General features: G+C 39.2%; 1 protein-coding gene across 3 annotated transcripts in view; it reads left to right on the top strand.

Moving 5' to 3' along the window:
* The window catches only part of INTS2 (integrator complex subunit 2), a 69,283-nt gene that overhangs the window by 48,280 nt on the left and 8,991 nt on the right, over positions 1-12,012 (top strand). For all 3 annotated transcript variants that reach the window (XM_053570022.1, XM_053570023.1, XM_053570021.1), the window contains exons 19-20: positions 5,735-5,860; positions 10,405-10,603. In XM_053570022.1, coding sequence (XP_053425997.1) covers positions 5,735-5,860; positions 10,405-10,603 — 325 coding nt within the window. The remainder of the gene's footprint in view (positions 1-5,734; positions 5,861-10,404; positions 10,604-12,012) is intronic.

Raw genomic sequence — 12,012 nt, 5'->3', positions numbered from 1 at the left:
AAATAACCTAAACTTAATTGTTGGAAAGAATTTTCACAAAACCATTTATGTCGAAATTAATATATTAAGTATGTGACACTATAACGCTTTTCTGAAGATTGCTAATTAGAGTTGTTATAACTTTAAGAAATTGGGGGCGGCACCTGTGGCTCAGTGGGTAGGACACCGGCCCCATATACCGAGGGTGGCGGGTTCAAACCCAGCCCCAGCCAAACTGCAACAAAAAAATAGCCGGGTGTTGTGGTGGGCACCTGTAGTCCCAGCTACTCGGGAGGCTGAGGCAGGAGAATCACCTAAGCCCAAGAGCTGGAGGTTGCTGTGAGCTGTAACAACACAGCACTCTACTGAGGGCGATAAAGTGAGACTCTGTCTCTAAAAAAAAAAAAAAGAAATTGGGAGAAGGGGCGGCACCTGTAGCTCAGGGGGTAGGGTGCCAGCCATATACACTGAGGCTGGCGGGTTTGAACCCAGCCCAGGCCTGCTAAACAACAATGACAACTGCAACAAAAAATAGCTGGGCACTGTGGTAGGCACTTGTAGTCCCAGCTACTTGGGAGGCTGAGGCAAGAGAATCCTTAAGCCCAAGAGTTTGAGGTTGCTGTGATCTGTGACGCCACAGCACTCTACCCAGGGTGACAACTTGAGACTTTGTCTCAAAAAAAAAAAAAAAAAAAAAAAAAAAGAAATTGAGGGAAGTTTCTGTGCCCATAGCTCAGTGGCTAGGGCGCCAGCCACATACACTAGGGCTGGTGGGTTTGAACCCGGCCCAGACCTGCCAAACAATAATTACAACAAAAAAAATACCAAGTGTTGTGGTAGGCACCTGTAGTCCCAGCTACTTGGGAGGCTGAGGCAAGAGAATCGCCTAAGCCCAAGAGTTTGAGGTTGCTGTGAGCTGTGTTGCCATGGTACTCTACCGAGGGCGACATAATGAGACTCTGTCCCCCTTCCTAAAAAAAAAATAAAAGAAATTGAGAGAAACCTTGATGTATTTGTAACTTGAGAAAGTTCTTTAAAACTGGGTTATGGGTCAGGTGTGGTGGCTTATGCCTATAATCCCAGCAGTTTAGGAAGCCACGGTATGAGGAGTGCTGGAGGGCAGGAGTCCAAGACCAGCCAGAGGAATGTTGTGTGACCTTGTTTCTACAACAAAAATTAAAAATTAGGCTGGTATGGTGGCATGCATCTGTAGTCCCAGGTATTCAGGAGGCTGAAGTAGGAGGATCACTGGAGACTTAGGACTTTGAGGTTGCAGTGTACTATGATGACATCAGTACACTCTAGCTTGGGCAACAGAGACCCTGTCTCAAAAAAAAAGAAAAAGGATTCTCATGTATAGTTATTTGCGGTTAATTGTGACTTAGATCATTATCATGTCTTGCATTATTGCAGTGGTTCCAAATTTGGCTGCACATTAAGATCATCTGGAGAACTTTTAAAACTCCTACTCCCCAGATTGTAATCCATCCCAATAAAATCAGATGTCTGTAGATGGGAGTCAGTATTTTTTTAAAAGATTCCCCAGATGATTCCAACGTGCAGCAAAATTTAAAGAACACTGGGTTACTTAGTTCTTCTTTAGTCAGCGGATCTCTACTGTTCAGTATTGCCTGGTCAGCTCTAGAAAACAGAGTCCTAGAGACCTGACTTAGTTGAGATTTTGATTTAGTAGATCTGGGGGAATATATATGCTTTTGAAATTTAATTTTTACTTACATCAAATTAATAAATGCACATAACAGGAAGCTATTATATAAGGTCTGCCTCATACCTTTTTATTTTAGACTAATTTATACAGAGACAACTGTTTTAAGCTCTTTTGTCTTTTATTCTGCCATTTATATCTCAATATATACCAATAATATGCTTATTATAACTGATTTCCCTGAATTTCCAATTTATAAATTATCTGTTGACTTCCTTTGAATCTTCCTCCAATACACATTTCTCCTTCCCCTATTTTTCCTTACACAGGTATACCAAAACTTTTGGTTAAAGCAATATTTAAAGCATATTTTAAATATTTTAAATAAAAACCTTTTATTCATACAAAGGCTCAAAAAAATTAAGTTTCCAGGCAGCGCCTGTAGCTCAGCTCAATCTGGGGAGTAGGGCACAAGCCACATACACTGAGGCTGTGGGTTCGAACCCAGCCCAGGCCAGCAAAAACAACAATGATAATTGCAACAAAAAGTAGCCGGGCTACTTTTTGACCCAAACTTTTAGTTAAAGCATTTTATTATGTCTATAGAAGTAGTATTTATAGTTGAGCTATGTAGTATCTTTTGATTGCAATTTTTTTCTTGTACAAGTTAATACTTGTTTTTTTTTCTATTTGCTGTGGAGGTGAGGGTTGTTTGTTTTGCTATCAGCAGCTACTGCCATCTCTAAATGTCATTATTCAGGGGAAATTTACTTTACTGTTAGCTGTAACACATCATGTAATATATCAATAACAATTTTTTCGGAGGCTGAGGCGGGCATATTGCTTGAGCTCAAGAGCTGGAGACCAGCCTGAGCAAGCGTGAGACCCCTATCCCTTGAAAAAATTAGCTGAGCATCGTGGCAGGTGCAACCAGCTATTTGGAAGACTGAGGCAAGAAGATTGCTTGAACCCAGGAGTTTGTGGTTGCTGTGAGCAATAACACCATGGCACTGTACCCAGGGTGACAGAGTGAGACTCTGTCTCAAAAACAAAGCAAAACAAAACAAAAACATTCCAATTTTTTTTCTTGGAGACTTGCCTTTCAGAATTTTCCATCTTCTTGTTCTCCTCTGAGACATACACAATTACCATACTAGAATTGCTGTTGTCCCTCTGTTGGTTTCTGTGTTTTTCATTTTTTTAGTTTATGGCTTCATTTTAGTGAATGGAACAGTTCCTAAGTTGCTTTCTGAGAAAGGGAGTATGTTTGCAGCTCACAGCAAACTCCAGCTCATGGGCTTAAGTGATTGTCTTGCCTCAGCCTCCCAAGTAGCTAGGACTACAGGCACCTGCCACAACGCCCGGCTACTTTTTGTTGCAGTTGTCATTGTTGTTTTTGCCAGCCTGGGCTGGGTTGGAACCCGCAGCTTCAGTGTATGTGGTTGGTGCTCTACCCACCGAGCTACAGGCACCGCCTGGAAACTTAATTTTTTTGAGCCTTTGTATGAGTGAAAGGTTTTTATTCTTCTCACATGTGATTGATATTTAGCCTAGTATAGAGTTCTGTTTCATTTTTGCTTCTCAGAAATTTGAAGGAATTGCTCTACTGAATTAGAATTTCCATTATTGCTGTTAATAATCTGATGTTATACCAATTCCTAATCCTTTCTATGTGACCATTATTTTTTCTCTTTTAAAGGCTTTAGGCCTTTTTTTTTTTGAGACTGAGTCTGTTTATGTTGCCCTTGGTAGAGTGCTGTTATATCACAGCTCACAGCACCTGAAAGTCTTGGGTTTAAGTGATTCTCTTGCCTCAGCCTCCTCAATAGCTGGGACTACAGGCGCTCACCACAACACCCAGGTATTTTTTTGTTGCAGTTGTCATTGCTGTTTAGCAGGTCTGGGCCAGGTTTGAATCTGCCAGCCCCGGTGTATGTGACCAGCCCCCTAAGAACTGATCTAGGGGCACTGAGGCCCCCCCTCCCCTTTTTTAAACTCTTCTGGAGTTTCATGAGATGATGTATTTTGATGTATTCTTTCATTCATATGCTGGACACTTGGTTGGCCTTTTTTCTCTGGAAAGTAATGCTTTCATTTCTAAGATATTTTCTTCTAGAATTTCCCTCTGGTTTTTGAAATTTTTTGTAATTTTAATTTAATTTAATTTTTTGAGACAGAGTCTCACTCTGTCACCCTCGGTAGAATGCCAGGGCAGCATAGCTCAGAGCAACCTCAAATTCTTAGGGTTGACCAATCCTCTTGCCTCATCCTCCCAAGTTGCTGGGACTTCAGGGGCCCACCATGGATACACAGCTAGTTTTTCTATTTTTAACAGAGACAGGTTCTCGCTCTTGCTCAGGCAGGTCTTGAACTCTCAAGTGATCCACCTGCCTCAGCCTCCCAGAGTTTTAGGATTACAGGTATGAGCCACCTTGCCCGGCCTACAATTTGTATTTTAAAGCTCTTGGATTTATTCTCTGATTTTCTTATTTTTTACTCCTCTGATTTGTCTTTTGAATATACTTTCTGGATTTTTTTCTCAGTGTTATTGGCTGACCTCTCCTTTAAAGTTTTGAATTTCTGTTACATTCTTAATTTCTAAAAGCCTTTTCTTAATATTTTTAAATGCCTCTTGTTCTTGTTTCACGTATGAATTATTTTATTCTTTAAGGGTATTAATTTGTTTTAAATTTCAGATTAATATAAGGGTACGTGCAGTTGGGTAACATTGTTTGCATTTGTTAGGTAGTGTCTGAGTTGTAGTCGAATCCTCATCCAGTGATTAATAGTTTAAAAATAAAAAAACTGGGTGGCACCTGTGGCTCAAGGAGTGGGGCGCTGGTCCCATATGCTGGGGCTTAAGCCGATTCTCTTGCCTCAGCCTCCTGAGTAGCTGGGACTACAGGCACCCGCCACAACGCCCAGCTATTTTTTGGTTGCAGTTCAGCTGGGGCCGGGTTTGAACCTGCCACCCTTGGTATATGGGGCCGGCGCCTTACCGACTGAGCCACAGGCGCCGCCCAAAAATAAAAAAACTTTTTGAGACAGGGTCTCACTCTGTTGCCCCAGGCTAGAGTGTTGTGGTGTCGGCCTAGCTCACAGCAACCTCAAACTCTTGGGTTCATGTGATCCTTCAGTCTCAGCCCCTGGCTGAGTAGCTAGGACTATAGGTGCCTGCCTCAGTGCCTACCTGTTTTTTCTAATTTTAGTAGAGATGGGGGTCTCACTCTCACTCTCACTCAGGCTGGGCTCAAACTCCTGAGCGTAAGGAATCCTCCTACCTCAGCCTCCCAGAGTACTAGGATTACAGGCATGAGCCATAGCACCCAACCCTTAATTTTTTTTTTTTTCTGATCCCTACATTTTATTTCTTTGGAGTTCCTTTTTTTTTTCTGTTTGCATATCTTATTCTTTTTCCAAGTCTTCTTCAAATGAATAACAATCCTTGTTTGTCCATTCATATTTAAGAGGAGGCAGTTCTGTGTGTGAGGTGGGGCTACCATCTCCTGGACTTCACTATAAGACATCAAGTATCCTCCCTATTGCATATCCCTTAGTGATTATGATATGCAGTCAGTTTAATAACCACTTTGATAATCTATTAATCTTTAATCAAAGTGGCATCTTACATTCCAGACTTTATGATGGCTGATGCATATGTAGAATAATGACTTATTTTTATGGGGTTAGATGTAGTTTCAAAGTGCTTTGGTAAGTATTATTTCACTTATATGCGTTATTCCTATAATACCTATAATGAAGAAAAACAGTTCAGAGAGCCTCAGTGACATATATGGAATTATATGGCAAGTATGGTATAACTGAAGTTTTAATTCAGATTTATTTTGAATTAAATTGTCATGATTATTTCATTATGACTATGAAAATTTTGAGACTACTGTGTGTTTACTGTTTTATTTTTGTTTTAGAGACATAATAAGGTTAGATGTATATCGTTTTTAATTTTTCAAAGTTCATTCACACCTATTTTCTAACTTTTTCCTGGATATAAAGGAATGGCTATAATGGCTATAAATGGCTATAAATTTCAGTTATAGCTGTTTGAACATGTGATTATTTTTTCATCAGGCTGTGGGTAATGACAGTTAATGCACTTCAACCTTCAATAAAGTTTGTACGACAACAAAAGTATACTCAGAACGACCTCATGATAGATCCTCTCATTGTACTAAGGTGTGATCAGAGGGTTCACAGGTAGGTGTCATTATAGTTTTGTTTTTATTATAGAGTTATACTTTGGAGAGTTAAAAGAAATTGACTTATATTTTAGTGTTCTTGCACATGACTAGGCCGTATGAACTGTGTGGATTTTTGGTCTTTGTTTAGTTGTATTTATTCCTGAAATACATATTCAGTTTAATATTTAATATGTGATTATTAAAACTTAGCCTTAGATCAGTATTGTTGGTTTTGGTATCCATCAGTAGTGGCTTTTCTTTCTCACACTCAAGATCAGTAAAAAATAACACTATTTCTGCTTGCATGTTGAAAAAGGCCTTTAAACAACTGATTCATTTTGAATCATGACATGAATTAAAACTGTGACCTTTTTGGCATGTTCAATTGTGATATTAGTGTCATTGATTTCTACATTTGTCTTTAATTCCTTCCCAGTTGCTAAACTTAAGCAATTGCTTTGAAGTGGCTTCCACTCAAAGGCAGAACTTAATTAGTTTGTATTAATATTTGAATTTCTGGTTGTTATGATAAATAATATCAAAGATATGTAAGTTGAAGGGCCTTCCTTTAAAGTGGTTATCATCTGCATGGGGAAATGAGACAGATACATGAAAAGTTAAATAATAGGGTCATGAGCAGATGAATGATATATAAATGAATGCTGTTCAGGAAAGATACAGAGGAGGGGGGGACCTGAGTCATATTTTAAAGAATGGATATCAGGGCCAGGTGTGGTGGCTCATACCTGTAATCCTAGCACTCTTGGAGGCTCAGGTGGGTAGATTGTTTGAGCTTGAAACCAGCCTGGGCAAGAGTGAGCCCCTGTCTTTACTAAAGTAGGAAAACAAGCTGGGCGTTGTGGGTGGGTACCAGTGGTCCCAGCTACTCAAGAGGCTGAGACAAGATGATCACTCCAGCCCATGAGTTTGAGGTCGCTGTGAGCTGTGATTCCAGACTCTAACCCAGGTGACAGAGTGAGACTCTGTCTCAAAAAGAATGGACATAGGCTGGGCATGGTGGCTCACGCATGTAATCCCAGCGCTTTGGGAGGCTGAGGTAGGCAGATTGCCTGACCTCACGAGTTCGAGACCAGCTTGAGCCAGAGCGAGACTCCCATCTTTAAAAATAGCCAGGTGTTGGGGCGGCGCCTGTGGCTCAGTGAGTAAGGCGCCGGCCCCATATGCCGAGGGTGGTGGGTTCAAACCCGGCCTCGGCCAAACTGCAACCAAAAAATAGCCGGGCGTTGTGGCGGCGCCTGTAGTCCCAGCTACTCGGGAGGCTGAGGCAAGAGAATCGCGGAAGCCCAAGAGTTAGAGGTTGCTGTGAGCCATGTGACGCCATGGCACTCTACCCGAGGGCGGTACAGTGAGACTCTGTCTCTACAAAAAAAAAAAAAAAAAAAAAAGCCAGGTGTTGTGGCAGTGTGCCTATGTAGTCCCAGCTACTAGGGAGGGTGAGGCAAAGGAATCACTTAAGCCCAAGAGTTAGAGGTTGCTGTGAGCTATGACACCAGGGCACTCTACTGGGGCTGAAAAAGTCAGACTCTGTCTCAAAAAAAAAAGAAAGAGTTGTTTATTTATAAAGGATATCAGGTTTTTGTATGCATATTGCATTTTTTTCTCATTGCTTTATTGATAATACCTTTTAATTTTGTTCATTTTTTAAAATTTAATTTTTTGTCAAGCGATCATTCTCATGGTTTTTTAAAAAAACAATATAAACAAACATAAAAATGTAAATATATAAAAGATATGAAAGTCAGTATTTTCTTTGAATTAACCCAGTGGTAGTGATAGGAAAGTGAGTGGGGGTATATGTAAAAAATATATAGATACCTGTTGAAGCTGGGTGATGAATTCTAGAGGGTTCATTATAATATTCCCTCTTTTATGCATATATGAAATTTTTCATGATATATACAAATAAATGTTTCATAACATGCAAAAGAATTAACAAAAAGAAAAGGTGTATAGTGAAAAGTCTTGCCATCATATATCTATCATTCTGACATTGCTAAAACAAAATTCCTCCTTGGCCTTTTTTGACTAATTTCCAGTTCCATCTCCAGAGTAAACTTCATTATAATGGTGTGTATGTAGTTTTACTTTTCTGTGTACTTACAAATTTGATAAATAGAAATGTTTAGTTTTTTATTGGATGGCTTAAAAAAATACATAAGTAGTATTTATATTGTAGGTATTATTTTGTTCTTTTTAAAAATCTTACTGGGCTGGGCGCGGTGGCTCAAGCCTGTAATCCCAGCACTTGGGAGGCTGAGGTGAGTGGACAGCCTGAGCTTACAGGTTTGAGACCAGCCTGAGCAAGAGCGAGACCTGTCTCTAAAAATAGTCCGGTGGGCACCTGTAGTACCAGCTACTTGGGAGGCGGAGGCAAGAGAATCGCTTAAGCCCAGGAGTTTGAGGTTGCTGTGAGCTATGACTACAGTACACCACAGCACTCTACCAAGGGTGACAAAGTGAAACTGTGTCTCAAAAAAAAAAAAAAGAAAAGAAAACTTACCGAGCTCAGTGTTTTCCATATCAGTATGCATATTTCTATTTCATTTGTTTTAACTATTGCATTATATTCCATATATATATTATCAGGCTTGTCCTCCAGAAACTCATTCACAGTGTCTGGGTTGGAGTTTGGTATATATTTTTTTTAAACAAGCATTCCAGGTGATTTTTCAATTTTGGGAAAAATTGCCATAATTGTTTAAATCATTGACATATTGATGTACACTTAGGTTGTTTCCGGGGTGTCATTTATAAACACAGCTATAATGTCTGCTAATGCACACTAGCGATCTCAGTCTCTTGTAATAGACTGAGAAGTGGAATTTCTGGGTTATTCTAAGGGTGTTGCATTTAAAATTCTAGTGGTTATTAATTTGTTTTTTCTGTTTTTTTTTTGGCTGGGGCTGGGTTTGAACCCTCCACCTCCGGCATATGGGACCGGCGCCCTACTCCTCGAGCCACAGGCGCCGCCCTTTTTTTTTTTTTTTTTTTTGTAGAGACAGTCTCACTTTATGGCCCTTGGTAGAGTGCCGTGGCATCACACAGCTCACAGCAACCTCCAACTCCTGGGCTTAAGCGATTCTTTTTGCCTCAGCCTCCTGAGTAGCTGGGACTACAGGCACCCGCCACAACGCCCAGCTATTTTTTGGTTGCAGTTCAGCCGGGGCCGGGTTTGAACCCGCCACCCTTGGTATATGGGGCCGGTGCCTTACCGACTGAGCCACAGGCGCCGCCCCTGTTTTTTCTGTTTTTTATATTTAAATCTTATGTCTGCTTTTATCTCACTTATTTTTAATCTGTAACAATCTTTGAGGAATGAATAACTGTGTACCCATGTTGTAGATGAAGAGACTGAGGCTCAGTAAGTAACTTTCCTAAGTTAAGTGGATGAACCACTCTTGAAATGCAGAGTTGTCTTGATATCTTGTTCCAAAGAACAAATAGTAGTAAAAATAAGAAATATTCTGCTCTAGCCTCCTTTTTGAGGACAATTGCTTTGTAGGGTCACATCTAAGATATATACTGATAGTGTCATTTTCTGCAAAAGAGAAAATACCTTTTCTTTAGATGCAGTGTTTTTCAACTTTTTTTTTTTTTTTTTTTTAACTTCACAGCACACTTGAACCTATAGCTGAACTTCTGTGGCACACTTAAATTATGTTGATTAAAAAAAAATGAAAAAGAATATACTTACTGTGCTTTAAACTTCTTTTTTTTTGGAGATAGTCTCAAACTGTTGCCCTGGGTAGAGTGCAGTGGCATCATAGCTCACAGCAACCTGCACCTCGGGCTCAAGTGATCCTCTTGCCTCAGTTTTTCTATTTTTTAGTATAGATGGGGTCTCACTTTTGCTCAAGCTGGTCTTGAACCTGTGAGCTACGGGTGATCCACTTGCCTTGGCCTCCCAGAGTGCGAGGATTACAGGCATGAGCCACTGTATCCAGCCCTGAACTTCTTTCAAAAATAATTTATGATCTTTCTTTTTTTTGAGACAGTCTCATTATGTCTCCCTTGGTAGAGTGCCATGGCGTCACAGCTTACAGCAACCTCAAACTCTTGGGCTCAAGAGATTCTCTTGCCTCAGTCTCCCAAGTAGCTGGGACTACAGGCACCTGCCACAACGCCTGGCTATTTTTTGTTGCAGTTGTCATTGTTGGTTAGCTGGCCCAAGCCAGGTTTGAACCCGCCACCTTCGTTGTATGTAGCTGGCACCGTAACCACTGTGCTATGGACGCCAGGCTTAATTAATGATCTTTAAAAATATTCATGGCACACCAATTGAAAATCATTGCTTTAGAATATATTATTCATATTTGATTTTAGCTGATAAGATGAAACAGGTAATATACTATTTATATATAATCTTAAAATATAGAGAATAAGATATTAAGCTTAATTTTGAGACTTGTAATGAGAGAAGTTTCTACTCTGTGCTGTTCAGGTTTTTCTAACTATTTAAACTCAATTGATTATGTTCTGGCTAATTTATAATTTTTCATTGTTTCTCACGTATTTTTCTTTTCCTCTGTCTTTGTTTAGATGTCCCCCGTTGATGGATATCACTCTGCATATGTTGAATGGTTATCTACTTGCATCTAAGGCTTACCTTAGTGCTCATTTGAAGGAAACAGCAGAGCAAGATAGACCTTCCCAGAATAACACAATAGGTTTAATTGGACAAACTGATGCTCCAGAAGTTACCAGAGAAGAATTGAAAAATGCATTGCTGGCTGCTCAGGTAAATTTTGCTAAAGTAAAATTTAGTTAAAAAGAGGAAGGGCTTTCCTGCTAATGCAATCAATTGAATTAGATGGCATATTATTCCCTCTGTGCATTTGTGACATGTTATCTTCCTTTTACTAGAGAATTGATTATAATGATGTTACCTTTGCTCTTTATCAGAAAGACTATATTACTAAAATCAGGAACAATATTTTTAATATGAATTAAATAGCCATTTAAATAAGATTTGTATTTTAATAAAATATAAGATTTTACCTATTCTGAGGTTATAGTCATATGCTCATTCATTCAACAAATGATTTATTGAATGTCTTCTGTGAGGCAAGTACTGTTCCAGGGACTGGAATATAATGGTGAAGAAGAAAAATCCTTGCTTATTTGTTTCTTAAAATCAAATGATAGGGAAAAAGTCAACAGTGGAGAGAGAAAATAAACAGAAAAATAAACAATATATAACAAAATAGTCAGTGATAAATATAAGCATCTCAATATAAGCATCTCAATTTTATATTTAGAAAAGTTATAATCATGTAAAATTTTACTGAAGCCTTAAATAGTCATTTTTAAGTAATGCAGCAGAATTGAGATGTTAAAATGTTAAGCAATGTAAGGTCCTTAAAGCAGAAATGTTTTCATAGTTTCAAATGTGTGGTGTTTTCTAAAATCTTCTCTTACACAATTGGGGAATTAGGAGTAATAATATAGGTTCATAATCCCTTACTAGTAATACAGAAATCCAAAAAGCTAGGAAAACTGATACGTTTCTTTTGTAATTTCAATGGTAGAAAGATGACCTGATGTGAACTTGTTTGGTGACAAAATTTAACCTTAATTGATATTCTTTTTTTTTTTGAGACAGAGTCTTTCTTTGTTACCCTGGTGGAGTACCATGGCATCATAGCTTACTTCAACCTCAAACTCTTGGGCTTGAGCAATCTTCTTGCCTCAGCCTCCCAGATAGCTAGGATTACAGGTGTGTGCCGCAGTGCCCTGCTAGGTTTTCTATTTTTAGTAGAGACGGTCTTGCTCTTGCTCAGGCTGGTCTTGAACTCCTGAGCTCAAGCAATCCATCTGCCTCAGCCTTCCAGAGTGCTAGGTTGGATTACAGGCATGAACCATCCCGCCTTGAATAGCAATTCTTTATCCCACTTAATGTATTCACAGAAATATTTACAAGGGTCTACCTACTTTCTGCTGGTGGGTATCATATAATATTACATTTAAAACGTTCTGAGTTCTGAAAGAAATCTGTCCTTGAGAGTTTCAGATAGGAGATTTATATATCATAATAGCTAACATCTATATAATGCTTACTATACTAAGGGTGCTAGCCTAAGTTGTTTAAATGTATCAACCATTTAATATTTATAAGCATCTTATAAGGTATGGAGTATTGTCATATCC

Source organism: Nycticebus coucang, chromosome 18 (genome assembly GCF_027406575.1).
Source record: "Nycticebus coucang isolate mNycCou1 chromosome 18, mNycCou1.pri, whole genome shotgun sequence".
NCBI classification, from domain to species: Eukaryota; Metazoa; Chordata; class Mammalia; order Primates; family Lorisidae; genus Nycticebus; species Nycticebus coucang.
Note: the sequence above shows the minus strand (reverse complement) of the source record. Positions and strands in the feature narration are given on the sequence as shown.